Source organism: Talpa occidentalis, unplaced genomic scaffold, assembly GCF_014898055.3.
Source record: "Talpa occidentalis isolate TD23 unplaced genomic scaffold, MPIMG_talOcc4v2.1 talOcc4.17, whole genome shotgun sequence".
Classification (NCBI taxonomy): Eukaryota; Metazoa; Chordata; class Mammalia; order Eulipotyphla; family Talpidae; genus Talpa; species Talpa occidentalis.
Window position 1 is genome coordinate 23,052,707 of NW_023601754.1, and position 20,429 is coordinate 23,073,135.

The 20,429-nt window shown below is 36.0% G+C and overlaps 1 protein-coding gene across 1 annotated transcript in view; it reads left to right on the forward strand.

The window, feature by feature from the left end:
• Nucleotides 1-20,429, forward strand: part of ITFG1 (integrin alpha FG-GAP repeat containing 1) — a 199,685-nt gene that overhangs the window by 22,434 nt on the left and 156,822 nt on the right. The window contains 1 exon segment of the mRNA XM_037518077.1: nucleotides 13,544-13,638. Within this exon segment, the coding sequence (XP_037373974.1) occupies nucleotides 13,544-13,638 (95 nt within the window).

The following is a 20,429-nucleotide window of genomic DNA, read 5'->3' on the forward strand; positions in this document are numbered from 1 at the left end:
TTTGAAAAGTGGGTGGATTAGCAGTCATTTCAAAGAGCAGTTTCCATAGGCAACCAAAAGCTACAATTGACATTAATTACATTTAAATTTATCCTTTGATAATTGTTCTTCTTTGAGATTAAGGGTGGTGAGTCCCACAAATTAGAATAACTTGACATAATTATATTTCCTGTTGGGGGAAAAGCTAGTAATTGGAATTTTCTGTGGAGGTCAAGGAATGTCTAATAGACTCAACATGGCTTAGAATTGCCTACTTTTTCAAATGCTGCTTCTTTTGTAATCAGAGCAGTTTGTATTTGTGACCTTCACTTTTAAATGGAGTTGATCACATATATGAGAAGATTATAGTTTATGTGAGTATAATTGCTTGAAAATATATGATGTCTTATTATTATTGAAAAACTGGGCCTCCCCTGGTGGCGCAGGCAGTTGAGCGCTGCACTGTGAAGCTGACCACAGCCTCTGCAGCACCAGTTGGATCCCGGCCGGCCAGCCGGCAAGGGTTCCACATGGCGCAGCAGACCTCTCCTGTCTCGCCCGCTGCTCCCCTCAGCAGTGTATTTTCATCAGTCTGCCTGTTCTGTTCCCCACTCTGTCTCTGGTGAATCCTCTCACCCTCCCGCGCACCTCACCCACCCTCGGGCCTGTACCCCAGTTCTTGTATAAATAAATAAATCTTAAAAAAAAAAAAACTATGTTGCATACAAGGAGCACCTTTAAAGGTAGAGGAGAAATAAATTTTACTCTTAACTGTAAGTTTGATTCTGATATGTAACAGTATGCATAATCAATTTTCAACCATATTAAATGCACCACAAAAGAAACAACAGCTCCTCCCCTCCCCCACCACCTATGATAAAGTAGACATCAGAAAGATACATAAAGTTAATGGTACATGAATTAAACTAAAGGATTAGCTAACTGCATTCTAAAAGATATTAATATAAAATAGAGCCTAGGCAACAAACGTAAAACTTAAAATGCTGCAAAAAACTTGAATATTCATTTAATATGTTCAAGAAACAAAGATTAGAGTTAATTTTTTATTAGGAGTTGCAAACTCAAATGTATGAAGTGTCTCAGAAGGAAACCAAAATGTGTGCAGCAGTTTAGGAAGCTTGGGACTTCAGCTGCTTGTTACCACTATCTCTGTCTGATAAGGGATACTTGGTTGCCAGATTTTAACAGAAACAGATTTTTATGTGAAATACGATTTTTTAAAAGTTTACCAGTGGATTGAAGATCTTAAAAACAATGCATGGATCAAATAAATCATATCTTTATACTCTCTGGCCCATATTCTACCATTTTGTGACTTTTGCTTTGTCATTCTTCCAGTTTCTTCATTCGAAATACACATTGTGTTAAATAATTGCAAGGACAAAATGTCACAAGTTAGTTGATGTTTTCTAAATTCTAGATATAACTTACTTCAAAGTAAACCTATGTTAAAAAAAATCTATAGGGAATGAGATCAATAACTGCTCTGGTAGTCATTAAAGACAACCACATGATTAACCTCATTGAGCTCAACTCTGTATAAGCTCATGTTTTTTAATTTACTTTAGCCTATAGTTACAAATGTGTTGGGTTCACTAGAAAAGTCTTTTAAAATGACTTTGGGTAATCTTTGTAGAATCTCGGCCTGAGTCTTATTATTTCGTTAGTAATTAAAAATGCTTTAATGCTTAGAATTTTAAAATCTGATGAATAAATTGCCGCTCTTAAAGTGAATCAACCATTATTAAAGTGAACTTATTTAAAATTGTTTTAGAGCATTCTAGCCATGTATAGTATTAAGAACATGACATGAATGCTTGCATCAAATTGTCTTAATGTTATATACAGTTTCTCAGTTTATTTTCATATCATTTTGTTATAATAACCTTGTATTTTGGAGCTTGGATGAAAAAAATTAGATTGTTTATATAGTGCTTGGTTTTGTTTTTACTGTAGTGTCTTCAAATGTATGTCATCTTACTATACCCACCACCAATGTTTTTACATTCTTGTTTAGTTTAAAGATGAGATTGAATATGTGCTAAAAACATTATGAAAGAAAGTTAGGAAGAAGTTGCTTATTTATAAAACACAGACCCTTCATGTACAGAAAATTTTCTCCTAATGAATGCTTATTTTTCCTCCATATTCCACTTACCAAGAACAAATTAGTCAGTTGTTCTCTTCACTTTGTAAACACATCAAGACCAAATTCACAGGGCCTCCCTGGTGGCGCAGGCGGTTGAGCGCTGCACTGTGAAGCTGTCTGCAGACTCTGCAGCGCTGGTTCGATTCCGGCCGGCCGGAGAGGGTCCCTCATGGCAAGCAGACCTCTCCTGTCTCTCCCACTGCTCCCTTCAGCAATGTATTTCCTCAGTCTGCCTGTTCTGCTCCCCACTCTGTCTCTGGTGAGTCCTCTCACCCTCCCGCGCATCTGGCTGGTCCCCCGGTTCTGTATAAATAAAATAAATCTTTAAAAAAAAAAAAAATTCACAGACAGATATTGTTTGCAATTCAATTATTTGGATACTGTGCTGACCATTAAGTTAATTTAAAAAGCCCTAACTTGCTCTTCATGGACAACATATTTCAGCTTCTAAATTGGACTGGAACTTAGTGCTATGAAAATATTGCAAATTCTGACTAGTTATAGAGAGTAGGATTCTGTTTGAGACTGTGATTCAGTGCACTATTCCCACTTCATGGGAGCCAGGTCCTGGTAAGGATTTAAAAAGAACGTGCCTCAAGTAATCGTCATACAAACCAAAGTGCTATTAGTAGAGAAAAGTATGATAGGGAAACGCAAATGCCTTTTGGAGGAAGGTTATTTGAGTAAGGTCTTGGTTTATGGGAGTATCTTTGACATTGGAGTGTTCTCTGCTGTTGAGGAACTATATGAGAATAATTTTATTTAAATTTGCTTTCCCTTCTGTAGCTCATTGTAATCTACCAGTGTTTCTTTCCTGGTTTTGATCATTGTATCATATTAGATGATGTTATTAAACTGAATGAATAATAATATGAATATTTTGTCTAACTGGGTTTTTAAATGAGATAAAATTAACCATGGTCAAGTATAAAATTCAGTGATACATCATCACATTGTCTGCAATATAAATGTCAATATTTGTTTTTATCATTCTCATTGCGCTTTGCTGCAGTAATTCTCTCAGACTCCCTCATTTTGCTGAAAAGCTGCATTTCATCTTTCTTCAACAGTGTTCCTTAGTGTGGAAATCCACATCTTCTTGATCCAGTTGTTTATTAATAGGCAAAAGCTGCTCCCATATTCTAGCTATTGTAAGTAATGCTGCTATGAATATTGTAGTGCATATAGACTTTTGCTTTGATGGTTTCATATTCTTTGGATAGATGTCCATTAATGGAACTGCTGGATCATAAAAGATATTTCCATTTTTTGCTTTATTTTTTTTTTAAAGATTTATTTATGGCATGCAGACCTCTCCTGCCACCTGCTGCTCCCCTCAGCAGGGTACTTTGGTCCTTCTGCCTGCTCTGCTCCCCGCTCTGGCTCTGGTGAATTCTCTCACCCTCCCGGGCTTCTGACTGTACCCAGTGCTTGTATAAATAAATAAATAAATCTTTTTTTTTTAATTAATTTATTTATTTATACAAGCACTGGGTACAGTCAGAAGCCTGGGAGGGTGAGAGAATTCACCAGAGCCAGAGCAGGGAACAGAACACGCAGACTAACGAAACACACTGCTGAGGGGAGCAGCGGGTGGCAGGAGAGGTCTGCGAGCCATCTGGGACCCTCGCCGCGGCCAGGTATGGAACCGGTGATGCAGAGGCTACAGGCAGCTTTGCAGCCCAGCGCTCAAATGCCGGCGCCACCAGGGGAGGCCCTCCATTTTTTGCTTTTTGAGGTAAATCCATAATGCTTTATAATGGTTGCAGGAGTTTACATCCCCACTAACAGTGTCCGAGGGTTTTTCTTCCTCCATATCCTCTCTAATACTTGTTGGAAGTCTTTTTTCATATGTGGCATTCCCATCGTATGAAATGGAATCTCAGTGTGGTATATATTTTTTTTTTTTAAGATTTATTTATTTATTTATACAAGCACTGGGTACAGTCAGAGGTGCGGGATGGTGAGAGAATCCACCAGAGCCAGAGCAGAGAGCAGAACAGGCAGACTGACGAAGTACACTGCTGAGGGGAGCTGCGGGCAGCAGGAGAGCAGAACAGGCAGACTGACGAAGTACACTGCTGGAGCTGTGGGCAGCAGGAGAGGTCTGCGCGCTGTATGGGACCCTTGCCCAGTGGGCGGGGATCAAACCAGCTTTGCAGAGGCTACGGGCAGCTTTGCAACCCAGCGCTCAACCGCTGTGCCACCAGGGGAGGCCCCTCAGTGTGGTATTTTAACCTGCATCTCTCATATTGGAAGTGATGAAGAACATTTATTCCTCTGTGTAGTGGCCTTCTGGATATTCTCCTCGGTACATTCTGTTCATGTTGGCTGCCTTTTTATTGTGCTTTTTCATAGATCATGGCTTTTAACACCTGATCAGTGATATATTGTATAAATATTTTTCTCCCATTTCTCATTTTAATCTTCTTGTATTTTCTTTTGATATGTAAAAATTTTTTAACTTGAGGTATCCCTAATTGTTTGTTTTTGTTTTTATTTCATTTACACTGGGGTTGGAGTCTCCAAAAACATGTTTATCATTAATGTCATGGAATGTATCACCAATGTTTCCTTCTCTATATTTTAGCAGCTTATTTTCATGATTGGAGTTAAGAGAGTGATTCAACTTCATTCTTTTATGTATGACTTTCCAATTTTCCCAGCACCAGTTATGAAAAAGAATGTCATTTCCCCATTGTATGGCCTTAGCAGGTTTATAAATATGTATATGTACATGGATTTATTTCTAGTCGTTCAGTTCTATTCCATTGATCTATGTGTTATTTTTGTGCCAGTACCACCTTGTTTTTGGTACTGTTGCTTTGATAAAGTCTGAAGTCGGGTAACCTAGTAACTCTGTTTCTCTCCTTTTCTCTAAAAATTGCTTTTACAAAATATTTCAGTATTTTTTGTTCCATTTCTTTGAAAAGTATTGTGAGATTTTGTTAAAGATTGTATTAAATTCATATATCATTTTCATTAGGATAGTCACTTAGATTATATTGATTCTCACCATCCATGAGCATGGACTATCCTTCAATATCCTTATGTTACTATCTCAGTCCTTTAAAAATGTACTGTAGTTCTTGTTGTTTATCTCCGTCATTAATTCCAAGGTATTGAATTCTTTTTTTTTAAGCAATTATAAATGGACTTATTTTCTTGATTTCTTTTACTTCTTGTTTATTACTTGTATATAAAAAGGCAGTGGACTTTTTGTATGTTGATTTTGTAACCTGCCGCTTTACTGTAATCATCTAATATCTTTTTGGTGAAATATATAGGATTTTCTGTATATAATATCATCTCCAAGTGGTCAGTTTCACTTCTTCTTTTCCAACTTGAATCCCCTTTATTTCCCGTCTTTCTGATAGCTCTGGCCAAAACCTATAAAACAAAATTAAACAGGGCCTCCCTGGTGGCGCAAGGGTTAAGACACAACCTATGAAGCTATCCACAGCCTCTGCTGCAGGAGTTCGATTCCCGGCCAGCCAGAGAGCAACCCACAAGGCGCAGCAGATCTCTCCTGACTCGCCTGCTGCTCCCCTCAGCAGTGTATTATTTCCAGTCAGTCTGCCTGTTCTGTTCCCCACTCTATCTCTGGTGAGTCCTCTCACCGCCCCTCACCCCACCCACCCCCCCTCCGCCTCTGGCCTGTACCCCAGCTCTTGTATGCATAAATAAATAAATCTTTTTTAAAAAAACAAATGAAGTTAAACAGAAGCGGTCGCAATGGACATCCTTTTCTTATGCTAGATTCTGTACGGAACTGTTTCAGTTTTTCAACATTGCGTATCATATTGACTGTTGGTGTGTAATATGACCTTTATTATATTGAGGTAGACTCCCCCATTCCCATCTTGTTTAGAGTTTTTATCATAAGTGGGTGCTGAATATTATCAAATGCTTTCTCTGCATTTATTATTACACAATTTTTTCTTTACTTTTGCTGATATGAAGCATTACATTGATTGATTTATGTATATTAAATCATCCTCACATCTCTACAATAAATCTCACTTGCTTGTGATATTGTTGAATTTGGTTTGCCAGTATTTTGTTGAAGACCTTTGCATTGATACTAATCAAGGATATTGGTCTATAATTTTTTTTTCTTCTCCTGTCTTTATCTGGTTTCAATATTAAAATAATACTGGCATCATAAACTGAATTTGGGAGCATTTCCTCTTGTATTTTTTAAAAATTCAAGCAAGATGGGTATTAGTTATTTTTAAAGATTTGATAAAAGTTATTTATAAATCCATCTGTTGCTGGGCTTTTATTATTGGGAAGTTTTGTTGTTGTTTTCTGTTTCAATTTCCATTCTTGTGATCAGTTTGTTCCACTTAATATGATTGTTTCTTCCTGGCTTAGTCTTAGTAGACTACATTGATTTAGAAATTTTTCGGTTTCTTCAAGGCTATCAAGTTTTTGACATATAACTGTTCTTAGTAATCTCTTATGATCCTTCGTATTTCTGTAGTATTTGAAGTTGTATCTCCTTTTTCATTTGTGATTCTGTTTATTAATGTTTTCTCTCTCCTGTGTTAGCATAACTAGAGGCATGCCTATTTTATCTTCTTGAAGAGCCAGCTATTATTTTCTCTAATTTATAAAATGGTCTTTTTGATCTCTATTTCATTCATTTCACTCTTATTTTTACCATTTCCGCCTACTAATTTTGGGTCTTGTTTGTTCCTTTTTGTGTCTGAGGTGTGGTATTAGATTGCTTATTTGTCATTTTTATCACTTCTTATTGCAGTTATCTTCCCTCTTAGACTGCTTTTGCTGCATCCCGTAGATTCTAATAGCTCTGTCCACATTTTTGTTCATGTCAAGGTATTTTTTGATTTCTGTTTTAATTTCTTCTCTTATCCAATAGCTGTTAAGCAGCATATTGTTTCCTCTTCCTGTAGTCATATTTTCCCTGTTTTTTCCTTTTTCTTATAGTCAATTTGTGATTATGGCATCATGATCAAGAGAGTATTTGGTATAACTTTGATATTTGTAGTTTATTAACAAGTGACTTGTCCTAACACATGGTCTGTTCTTGAAAATGTTCCATGTGCCCTTGAAAAAAAGTTGCATGCAGCAGTTTTGGAGTAGAGTGTTCTGTAAATATCTGTCAACCCTATTTGGTCTAGCTCCTCATTTAAGGCTATTGTTTCCTTTTTGTCTTTCTTGTCGGTCCATAGTTTTACATGGGGATTAGTACCCCCTAGTATTATTGTGTTGTTTTCAGTCTCTCTAGTTCTGTTATTAATTGCCTTATGTGTCTTGATGCTCCATCATCCAGTGTGTTTGTGTGTGTGTGTGTATGGGTTATTTTTTTTTAAAAAAAGATTTACTGATTTATGCATACAAGAACTGGGGTATAAGCCAGAGGGGTGGGGGTGAGGGGATTCAACAGAAACAGAGTGGGGAACAGAACAGGCAGATTGACTGAAATACACTGCTGAGCAAAGCAGCAGGCGAGTCAGGAGAGTTCTGCTGCACCATGTGGGTAGCTCGTTGGCCAGGGATTGAATTCATGCTGCAGTGGCTGTGTATAGCTTCGTAGGTTGTGTCATAACCCCTTGTACCACCAGGGAGGCCCCTATGGGTTATTTCTTATTGCTATATTTCTTTTTCTTAAGATTTATTTATTATTTATACAAGCACTGGGTACAGTCAGAAGTGCGGTAGGGTAAGAGAATTCACCAGAGCCAGAGCGGGGAGCAGAGCAGGCAGAAGGACCGAAGTACAGTGCTGAGGGAGCAGCGGGCGGCAGGAGAGGTCTGCGCTCCATGCAGGACCCTCCTCCAGAGGCCGGGGAGCAGCCGGGGATCTAACCGGGCAGCTTCGCAACCCAGCGCTCAACCGCTGCGCCACGGGGGAGGCCCTCTTATTGCTATATTACACACTTTATCCTAACAAAGTGTCTATCTCTTTCTCTTATTTTTGTAACTAGAATTCTATTTTATCTGATATAAGTGTAGTTGTTCCTAATTTTTTTTGGATTACCATGTTATGGGACCGTCTGCTAGCCTTTAATTCTGTACCTACCTTTGTTGTTAAAATACTCAAAGTTTTTGTATTTTGTGAAATCATTAAGTCATTTTGAATTCAGGACATTTACATTCAAGGTGGTTGTAAGTTTTCATTGCCATTTTGTTCTTTGATTTGGGGGTTTGTTTATTTGTCTTTTTTATTTTTTGAGGTGTTTTTGTTTTGTTTATTTTGGATTTTCATTGTTTTTTGTGTTAAGTATATTGATTTTTGTTTAAAGATTGTTCTGAGGTTAGTATATGATGGATTATTTGTTTGACTCTTTGGGCAGTCTTGTCTCCAACTGTTTTAATGGGCCACATTGTTACTCTCCTCCTATTCCATGTTATATGATTTAGGTTATCTGTTATCTCTGTATTCATTGTTCTTTTGCTTTATGATAACCCAGTTAAGACTTTTTTTCATGTGCAGCTTGGTGTTGATAAATTCTTTCAGTTTTTGCTTTTCATTGAAGTTTCTTACTTTTCCTTTTATATTGAATGTTAACCTTGCAGAGTTAAGGTTTCTAAGCTGCAAATCTTTTTCTTCAAGTGCTTTCAGTATTCTTGGCCAATCCTTTCATGCTTGTAATGTTTTTACTGAACACCTCCCGTCTGATTGGTGTTCCCTTATAGGTTACCCTTTTATCTCATGTTTTTTTTTTTTTTTAAAGATTTATTTATTTATACAAGAACCGGGGTACAGGCCAGATGCACGGAAGGGTGAGAGGATTCACCTGAGACAGAGCAGGGAACAGAACAGGCAGACTGACGAAATACAATGCTGAGGGGAGCAGCAGGCAAGACAGGAGTGGTCTGCCGCGCCATGTGGGATTCTTGCCGGCCGGCTGGGCTCTAACCCGCGCTGAAGAGGCTGCAGACAGCTTCATACTGTGGTGCTCAACTGCCTGCGTCACCAGGGAGGCCCTCATGATGTTTTTAGTACTCAACAATTCAAGCTGTTTGGGTATTACAAGTTTATTTTTATGTCTCTTGGTGTGTCTGTCATTTTGTTAGAAACTCTTGGCCTCTTGTATTATTACATCTGGTTCGTTCCAAGATTGATATTTTTTTCAGCAATTATTTCTTAAATGTATTTCCTGTGCTTTTTTTTTTTTTTCCCCCCTTCTCCCTTTCTGGGACCTCCATGATGTGGATATTATTTCTCTTTAGGATATCTCAAAGGGCTCTTGCACTATTTTCTTTTTGGGGGGGGATTATTTTTTCTGTATTTTGTTCTATCTGTGCGTTCTCTATCATTGTACTTTTGAGCTCATTAATTCTCCCCATTGCTTATGTTTGCTCTTGAGGCCCTCAATTTTATTTTTAGTTTGGTTGTACAATTATATTTTTAATTTGGTTATATTTTTAATTTGGTTATATTTCTTAGCTTTGTGACTGCCTCATGGTTTCTTGGTCTTTATTATGTTCCTGTTTTTTATCCTCTATTGTTTTTCTGAATTCCATAAGCATTGTTATTACTATTACCTTGAACTCTTCAGTCATGTTCTCCATTTCTACTGCATTGAGACTCCTCTCAGGGATTCCTTTTTACACCAGCATTTGTTTATGTTCTTTTATCTCTTTGTTTGTGGTTTTTATGGGTATGGCAGGGATAGACTCTCAGACTGTTGACTTTCCACCTGTTGAGGTAATTGGAAACTGGTACCAGCAAGGGATAGTAGGTATAAAAGAACCTGGGTAGTAGGACATGGAAGGATTACCTCCAGTGAGTATCAAGGATTCAAGCTTCCTCCTGTGCTGTGCGTACCTCACTTGTGTGGTTAGAATCCATAGTGATCCCCTTCTTTAGGCCACATCCTAGATCTATGTAGTTTCATGTCACCTTCCACCTGTAAGCTATTTTTGAGCACCGGATGCAGTGCGGTATTGTAGTTGATAGAGGACAGCAGGTTAAGAGTAGTCTTTTCCAGCATAGAGCCTTATCTTAGGACCTTTGCTTTTGTTGTCAACAGGTGCTTAAACTCTAGCTTTTGCAAGTTATCATTTGTTATCTTCTTGGGTTAAGCCCTAAGGGGTGGGGAGAGTGATAGGTGTTTTGAATATCCAAACCATGGCTTGGAGTAGTAGCTGCTTTTATAAGAAAACATAAGTGTTTCCTTTTCTCCCTTTCAAGTTCCATCTTTTCCTTATTGAGAGACTCAGGCTTAAGGCACTAATCCTCACTTTGCACCCCCCTGCTCCTATAGTTCCCCAGCAGTGTACCATCTGTACTGGGTGCCAGCACTGCACAAACCTTTATCCGGTACTTGCTGAGTCTCAAGAATCTCCCATACTGGCATGTGCCCACAATTCTACAATTGTAGGCAGTTCTGCATAGCAGCTAGTCCTCCTTCTCATGAGTTTTATTGCCCAGGTACCATTATAGACACAGGTCACTTCAAGTTTTTCCCACCCCTTCCTGTCCAACTATTGCTCCCTGATGTGTGTTGTTGTTATTATTTACCCCTCAGGGGATTTTGCCTTTGTTCTGCTGCAATCTACTTGTGAATATATTGAGGAGGCCAGCCCAGCATCTTTATCCTGTGCCATCTTTCTGGACTCCCCCATATGCTAATTCTATGCCTAACTTTTTTCAAGATCTGCCAAATTGTATTCCGTAGGTGATACATCATTTTATATTCTCAGCAATATACAAGAGTTTCTATTTCTTCACATTCTTTCCAACACTTGTTATTTTCTGGCATTTGATTATTGTCATCCCAGAGCTTGTAAAGTGGTTTCTCATTGTGGTTTTGCTTTACGTTTTCTTAATGAATAATGACGTTGAGCATCTTTTATGTGCTTGGTAACCATTTGTTTATCTTCTTAGAAGAAATGTCTATTTCTTTGTCCATTTTTAAATTAGGATTTTGTCTTTTTGTTGTTGAGTTGTAACAATTCTTTATATAGACCCTTATCAAAAATAAGATTTGTAAATATTTTCTCACATTCTATTGAATATCTTTTCAATTTCTTGATAGTATCCTATGATGTACAAGTCTTTTTTTTTTATTTTGATAGGTATATTTCATCTATTTTCTCTCTTTTTTTTTGCGCTTGCTCCTTTGGTATCATAGCTAAGACTCCATTTCCAAATCTGCAATGTAGATTTATTCCTATTTTCATGTAAGAGTTTTATGGATTTAGCACTTTGATCCATTTTGAGTTAATTTTTTCTGTATGGTTTGAAGTAGGTTTCTAAATTCATTCTTTTGCATGGCTTTCATCTTTGGAATTAATGTTCATAAAAGAAAATCAGTATTACCCTTGACAGTCTTAGAAAAACTCTGATCTAGCTACAGGCTTCTCTGAGAAACTTCCTGTTGTTAAACAATCACCATAATTCTTCAGATGCTCTTCAGGCTCTCCCCTCTCATTCAGTCTGCAGACTCAGCCTATCTCAGGATAGACTGGTGCTATAGCAGTGGCATTTAATAAAGAACTTGATCCTGTATAGAAAACCCTTGTGGACAAGATTAGAGAATACAAAACTAAGTGTCAGGCATCTGGGAGACCTATTGATACTGGCCGAGACTATCAAAAAGCTCAGAATAGGAAGATTTTTTTTAAAAGATTTATTTATTTATGCATACAAGAACTGGGGTACAGGGCGGGGGCTGGTGTGAGAGGATTCACCAAAGACAGAGTGGGGAACAGAACAGGCAAACTGACTGTAAATAATATACTGCTGAGGGAAGCAGCGGGCAAGACAGGAGAGGTCTGCTGTACCATGAGGATGCAGCTCCCTGGCCAGGGATCAAACTCATGTTGCAGAGGTTGCAGATAACTTCACAGTGCTGTGCTTACCCCTTTGCATCACCAGGGAGGCCCCTGAATAGGGAGCTTTTTAAGCTTAAGCAAATATACAGCAAAGCAGACATGAATACATCCCTTAACTTCATGTTTGGAAAAAACAGATTTTAATTTATAAAAAAAAAAAAAACACCCTACTCCTGAAGAAATTATGTAAAATTTATCTGGTAATTTGTCCTACGTTAGTTTTACAACTAATGAGAAATATCAGAATAAACATACATTTCACTACATGTTCTTTTAATTCTGAGTCCAAATAAATAATTTGGTGATAAAAAAAATCCATCGCAATATTAAATGTGTTTTTCTTGTACTTAAAGAAGCAAAGAGGTAAATGTAATAGCTAAAGTGATCAAATCTTTAGACAAAAGATAGGGGTAAATCTTCACGACCTCAGATTTGGAAATGAATTTGTAGATGTGTCACCAAAAAAATGAGCACCAAAAGAAAAGAAATAGTTGAACTGGATCCATCAACATTAAACACTTTTATACATCACAGGACACTTATTAAAAATATATAGATAATGTACAGAATGAAAGAAAATACTGGCAAACCGTATATAAAGATGTAGTATCCAGTCCTTCGTGAAGAATTCTTACAACTCAGAAGTAAATTAGCAAAGAACCCAATTTAAAGATAGACAGAGCTTTTGGGTAAAGTTTCTCCATTGAAGATTTACAAATGGGAAGGAAGCACAGAAAAACTTGCTCAGAATCAGCCACCAGAAAATACAAATCAGAATCTTGAGATCTATATTATTATCTAGGATAGCTATATTAAAACAAATGGTCGATATTAACTATTAAACAAGTGGAGGTGTTGGAACCCTCCTATATTACTAGTAAGAATGTAAGATGGTAGAACTCTTTAGAAAATAGTTTGATGGTTTGTCAGAAAGTTAAGTATACAGTTATTAGCATGGTTATAACCCAGCAGTTCCACTTTTAGGTATCAACCCAAATGAATTGGGTTAATGAATTGGGTTAAAACATGGGTCCACATGAAAACATGTTTATGAGTAGTCATAGCAGCACTAAGCCAAGAGTGGAAACAAACCAAATGTCTATGAACAGATGATTGGATAAACAAAAGATAGACCCTTATACTGCTGTATTACTCATCCGTAAAAAGGAATGAAGTACTGAAGCACAGTATAACCTAGATGAACCTGGAATATTATTCTTAAGTGAACCAGACAAGTGTGTCCACACATTACATGCTTCTATTTTTATGAACTATCCAGAATAGGAAAATCCATAGAGAAAGAAAATACTAGTTCCCAGAGGCTGAATGGGAAGTGAGTAGTGGATATGGGGTTTCTTTTTCAGGAGACAAAAATATTTTGAAGTCAGTGATGATGACTGCACACTGAATAAACTAAAAATCATTAAATAGCACACTTTTTAAAGAGTACATTTAATGGTATGTATGATATCTCAATAAAAATACCTAAAATTACAAGATATCTTACATGTGAAGATTGTTTGAAAAATAACAATACTTCATTCATATTTGTCTTAAAAGATTTTTGGGTGTTTTTTTTTAGGAATCTGTCATGGCATCCTGCATTGAACACTGAAAGTAAAATGCGAAATCCTCACTCTCATGCATTCATTGATCTGACTGAAGATTTTACAGCTGGTGAGTTGCCATGGTTATAAATATTTCTTCTGAAGCATTTAAAGAATTGTGAAATTTTACTTACTGGTTTCTTAGAAATCATTTGCTAATGAATGTTAAAATCAAAACATTAACAGATTATAATAAAGATAATTATAATGGATGCAACATAAAAAGTACTAGGTATAATAAATATGTCTTTAATAGTTGTTGTTTTCACTCCTTGTTAACCACATCAAACTTTGAATTTTCCACTTATGAATTCAGATACTTTATATACATGAGGCCTTGTAAGGGCAGGACAGGACACAGAGCAGGTTTTCTGATCCAGCTGACAGGGTAAAGGAGGAGTCAGAGTCCTCAGTGGCTTTTGCAGGTTTTTTATTGGGATTTAGTGGGTATTTGGCAGGCAGGGGTGCTGGGGGGCCGGGAGGCTGGCAGTCCTCCCAGCCCCCAGCAGGTCTTCACTCTATCGGGGCTCTCCAGGGTTCTGCTTCTCTCTCGGCTTCTGCTGCTTCTCTCAGCTTCTCTCTCAGCTTCTGCCGCTTCTCTCGGCTTCTCTTTCAGCTTCTACTGGTGTCCCCATGACGCCACCCTTAAAAGCACGGTCTTAGCCCAAGTGAATCCCATCTACCTATGCCCACACCCGATTCCAGGTGCCCGCCATCAGGCATGCATTCAAGACCGCAAGGATCCATCATCTATCCTGATGGCGGGAGGGCAGAAAAGCCTGACATTTTTCCTTACCCTACAGGCCTGATGTTTATTTCCCTGTCCATTTAAAAATGTTTGGCTAATAAATGCTATAAATTTAACTATAGTAAAAATATTTAGCTAAATAAAAAAAAATTCCAAATACTTTTTTAAACTCTTTACTATGTAAAATTTTAAGCATAGAAAAGTTGACAGGATATGTCAACTTGTGATATGCAGACATTTAATCAGTACCTGGCTTCCACAGAGATCAATACATGACCAATATTTTTTCATATGTACAACCATCCATGAGCCCCTTCCACCCCTTATAATTTCAAAAGAGCCAAACATTGTATCATTTAGTTTATAAATATTTCAATCTGTATTTATAAATAACTTATTTTTAACAACCACGTGGTCATTTTGAAACTTGAAAAAAAATTCCTTAATATCAAATATTTATACACCATTCAAAATACCCCAATCTTCTTCTAAATTTATTATATCAAATCAGGAGCTAAACAAGGTACCTATAGATAGAAATATCTGTGTTATAGAATTTCTCAGAAGTCTAAATTTTGCTGATTCTATTCCCATGGTGCTAACATGTGACTCTGTCACCTGTATTTCCTGTAAACCAGTAATTAGATATAGAGCCTTGATGAGAATCAGATCTTTCTTGGTCAAGAATACTTCCCAGGTGTTGCTGTTTGTTTTAGCTCATTAGCAGACACATAATTTAGGTTCCTCTCTCTTTTTAAAATGTATTAGTCAGTCTTGTTTATTAGATCAGAAAATCTAAGCTCAGAAAGAGGAAGTTTATTCACAACATTTTATCAGTGTGCCAACCTGTCTTTTGTGATCTTAAGATTAATCAGTAGCTTCAATTTTTTTCTCAGCATGGACCTTTCATTGTACCGCTCTCCTAATAGGGTTAGCAGATAATTTATGATTTTTGTCAGGTCCATTATTTCAATAGGAATTGAAAATCTGTGGAACTCTAAATCTAGTGCTCCTCTGCATATATTACTAGCTGGAAATTTGTATTTTAAGAAAGGAATTGCCATCATTATCTCAGTAGTCACCTGAAGTGCAGTTGTCACAGGAAGGTTAAATGCTTGATTGTCCCCCTCTTCTCCCCATTTTTTCCTACCTTGTTTTAATGTAAAATACATGTAGCGTAAAATTTATCATCTTAAGTATACAGCTCACTGGTATTAAATACATTTATAATGTAAACCTTCCATCACTGCCATCCATATCTATAACTTCATTTTGTGAAATTAAAACTTTTAGACCAGTTAAGTAGCAATTCCCCTTCTTCACTCCCCCCAACCCCCACTCCACCTTCTGGTAACCACTGCTTATCTTTGTCTCTGATTTTAACTACTGTAAGTACTTTATATGAGTAAAATCATATGGTATTTTGTCTTTAACTTGTTTATTCCATGTAGCATAATACCTCAGGGTTCATGCTCTTACAGCATGTCAGAATTCCCTTTCTGTTTAAAGCTGAATAATATTCCATTATATGTATATACTGTGTTTACATTGTCCATTCATCCATCACTGGACACTTGGTTTGCTTCCACATAGTAGCTATTGTAAATAATGTGACCGTGAACATCAATGTAAAACATCTCTTTGAGACTCTGCTTTTAATTCTTTTGAATGTATACACAGAAGTGGAATTGCTGAATTACATGGTAATTTTGTTTAATTTTTGAGGAACTACTGTCACAGCAATTTCACCATTTTACATTCCCACCAACATTGCACAAGGGTTCCATTTCTCTACATTCTTGCTATCATTTGTTTCTTGTCAGTTTTTTTAATCAGATATATAATTTGCAAGTATTTTCTGACTTTTTGTGGAATGCCTTTTTACGCTGTTGATAGTATTTTTTTGATATACAAAGTTTTTTTAATTTTCATGAAGACCAGCTTGTCTGTTGTTTCTGCCTTTGATGGCCTATCCAAGAAATTATTGCCAAATCCAGTGTCATAAGGCTTTGTCCTGTTTTCTTGAAAGTATTTTATGCTTTTATTCTTACATTTAGGTCTTTGACCCACTTTGAGCTAATTTTTGTACATGTTGTTACAAAAGTGTCCAATTTCATTCCTTCGTTGTAAAGATTTGTCACTTCCCCATTAAATGGTCTTGGCATCTTTGACTAAGATCATTTGACCATATATTTAAGGATTAATTTCTGGTCTCTGTATTCTGATGATCTATGAATCTATCTCTTTATGCTAATAATCAGGCTGATTTTTTGATTACTGTACCTTTGTAGTAAGTTTTTAAATCAGAAAGTATGAGTCTTCTGTGTTCCTTTTTAAGATTGTTTTGACTAGTTCAGATCCATTAAGAATTTATATGCATTTTATTTCTAAAAAGATGCCATTGGGATTTTCATAAGGATTGCACTGTATGTGTATGTTGCTTTGGGTAATATTGGCGTCTTAATAATTTGTCTTCAATGTATAACACCGTATCTGTAAGTAGAGATAATGTTATTCTTCCTTTTTAATTTGTATGCCTTTCTTTCCTTTTTCCTGTTTATGTCATTATTTTGAAACACTTTTAATGTGCTTTTGTAATTACAATTTTATGTAGTATACTAATTGTAAATGTGTACAGCATGCCTGGTGACTGCTGAACGCAGTAAAACTTCATTCCTTAAAAGTATTCCATGATTAAACATTCTTTTTGAAAAACAGGTAACAAATATATAATTTAAATTTCTGTTAATTTGGGATCATTAGGAGTTTTGCTAACACATTTTCATTATTAATTATAATTTTCAAAGTTAAGAACTTTTTAGCACTCTAATTTACTTTGGCTTTTACAGATTAAAACAAACAAAATGACAGATTGTACCTTTTTCCCACTAAGCTTTTTATTTTTTTATAATATAGTTTATTTATATTTTACATCATTGTTCATTTTTGTACAGTATTTGCTTTCTCCTCTCAGGTGTAGTCCCCATAGAATTCCCACCATCAATTCACCCATGCACTATTAAGTTTTTTATCGTTCTAAGTGGTTTGGATCCTGACTTTGTGTTCAGGTTGCAAAGAGAAGAGAGTTTCAGAAGAGAAAATAGATTATGTTTACTATTGCTTGTTACCTGTCATACGAAATCATATAACAACACAATAATGAGGTTTTAAGTACATTGCTGTGTAGTTTGCTTAAGAGCTTGTTTTTCAAGATAAGGAAATTATATAGGTATAAGGTTTATTTTCTGTACTCTCATTCCACATATATAGACACAGTTTTTTGTTTACAATTAGTTTTTTAGGAACTATCTCGCTTATGTGAACTTAGAAACTTAGTTCTCTTTATCAAGATAGGCTTTGCATTTTAGTATTTTTTGAAGAATTTTGATATTTTTATACAGTTAGCAAAATCTACCTTTAAAATTTTGTGATAAAGTTAATCAGAGATATTTCTTCATAGGATTTCTCATTTTGAGCTAAACTATCTCTTCTACAAAATTAGATAAGTAATCATTTAGATGTTAAAATACGAGGAAATATTTTAAAATGTAATTGTTAGCACTGTATTATTCAAATACTATTTCTGCCTTTGAAATCCTTTCAGCAAAGAGTTATGAGAACGTACTCCATGCAAATCCCACTACTTTTTATTATGAGAAATAAGATGATGACAAAAATTTCTTTTCAGCCATCAGAGGACATAGAGTTAACTGGCAGAGGCTTACAAGTCTAGTCATAACATGTGGCAGAATGAAAAAAAGTGCATATTAGTTAGAAGCTACAATATAATAAAAGTAGTAGGAACAAATTGCCCTACTATTCTTGGGATTGTAAAGTCATACACAGAGGAGCTAAGAATTTGACCACTGAAAAAATGGTGAGTTACTTGTTTCTCATTGTCCATAGTACATGCTTTCCTTAGAAAATAGGCTTTTCCAAACAGTGTGCTCTTGAAGAAATTCTTTTTTAAAAAAAGATTTTATTTTATTTATGCATACAAGAACTGGGGTACAGGCCAGAGGTGTGGGGGGCGAGAGGATTCACTAGAGACAGAGTGGGAAGCAGAACAGGCAGATGCACTGAAATACACTGCTGAGGGGAACAGTGGGCGAGACAGAAGAGGTCTGTTGTGACATGTAGGTTACCTCTCTGGCCGGGGATCGAACTTGTGCTGCAGTGGCTGCAGATAGCTTCATAGTGCTGTGTCTTAACCCCTTGCGCTACCAGGGGGGCCCCTTGAAGAAATTCTTAATATGAGTTGGAATTCCATACTATATTACTATGTAACATATTACTATATAATATAGTAATTGAATTCTTCATAGCAAATGATTTTTCAAAAATTTTGCTTTTCTATTAGACTTTTTAAAAAACTGTCAAAGCTGTGTAGCTTTTGGTGGTTATAACATAGTTTATTCCTTTTTTGTTGAACATTGTTATTTTAGCTTTCTGGTTTTGTTTTTCATCATAAATAATGCTCTGATGCCTTAGTTTGTATGCATGTCATAAGTTTCCAAGGATAGTTCCTAGAATGAAATAAATGGTTAAACAAGTTTAAAGAAACATTTTTGAGGAACTGAAACATTTCCTTGTTGCACTCCAGAAATGAGAATGCTTATTTCACCTTACATTGCAAATACTTGAATTTATTATGAGTTTGATGGGTGAAAAAAATATTGTATTATGATTTCAATATGAATTTTAAAGATTATCATTGAAATAGAATTTCTATTATTTCACTTTTTTTATACCTTCTCTGTGTTTTCCACTATATATCCTAGTTTCTAGTTACTTAAGCCAGTCCCTCATAGAAAGAAATCAGAAAACATAACGTTAAACTAAATAACAAATAAATACATACCAGAACCCTTGTATGGAAGCAGCTCTGTAGCGAAGCCAAGCCAGAGAGAGATGAACAGTGCACATGCCCACATGTACTCAGTTAGTCATCTGTAAATTTCTTCTTTCTCAGATTACCTTTTGATACAGGTTTTGTTTTATAAGAAAGACATTCCAGTCTTGTTCCTGATCTTAGAAAAAGACTTTCAGTTTAAACATTGAATATAATGTTAGCTGGTCTAACATCTTTATTATGTTGATGCAAGTTCCTTCTTTACCCATTTTTGGAGAGTTTTTGTATTCATTTTTTTGAATCAGTTGCCTTTTCTTTTTTATCAAATAAGCTGGAAGCTATGGTAAGATTGATTTTCTTCTGGAAGAATAAAAAAATGTAATAGTGTTTAATGTGTTAAGATTAATATACAGAAAGGAGTGGGATATTGAAGAATTGGAAACTTTGAAGACTTTAAAAAGCTGTAGTATACAGCTTTATAGTATACACAGAATTGTCTGTGATTATATGTAAGAAGACTCTTGGTAGAAAGAATGAGAAAAATTTATACCAAAGTAAAGAATTTAGGAAAGAGCATTTAATTTGTGAGAATTAGACAGAAATACTTTTGGGGGAAATCTTGTTATACATTCAGGTGACCATTATCAATTTTGCCATAGACTTTGAGAAAACAGATTAAGGTCAGAGTCTTAATTTTTAAAACTTGAAATAGCTATTGTGAACTTGGAGTGGTGAGAACAAAAAGTAAGAATTTAATAGTTATTTGTTTTGTTTGATCATTTATTCATGTTTCAAAATGTTGGAGTCATCCTTGCATCCTCTTTCTATAGTATGCATCAAATCTATCAGGAAATCTTGTTCATTTTGTCTTCAAAAATATATCCACAACCTGACCACTTCCTACCACCTCTACAGCAACCATCCTCATCCAAGACAGCATCATTTTCTCACACGAATCCCTCTTTCCCAACTCTACTCTTGCCCCCTACAGTCTGTTTTCAATGCATTATCTGCTGTGATCAGCCAAAACCAAAATCAGGTCATGTTGCTCCCCTCGAAGTTTTCCATTGGCTTCTTTATTATATTTAGATAACTAGCCAAAGTCCATAAAATAACTCCCAGGCCCCACATACTTTGGTCTACTATCACCTCTCCCAGTTTCCATTCTATTATTCTACCAGTTGATGCCTTGCACTAGCCACATTCACTTTACTGCAGTTCCTTAAGCATTGCAAAGCATGGCCCAATCCCAAGAACTAAA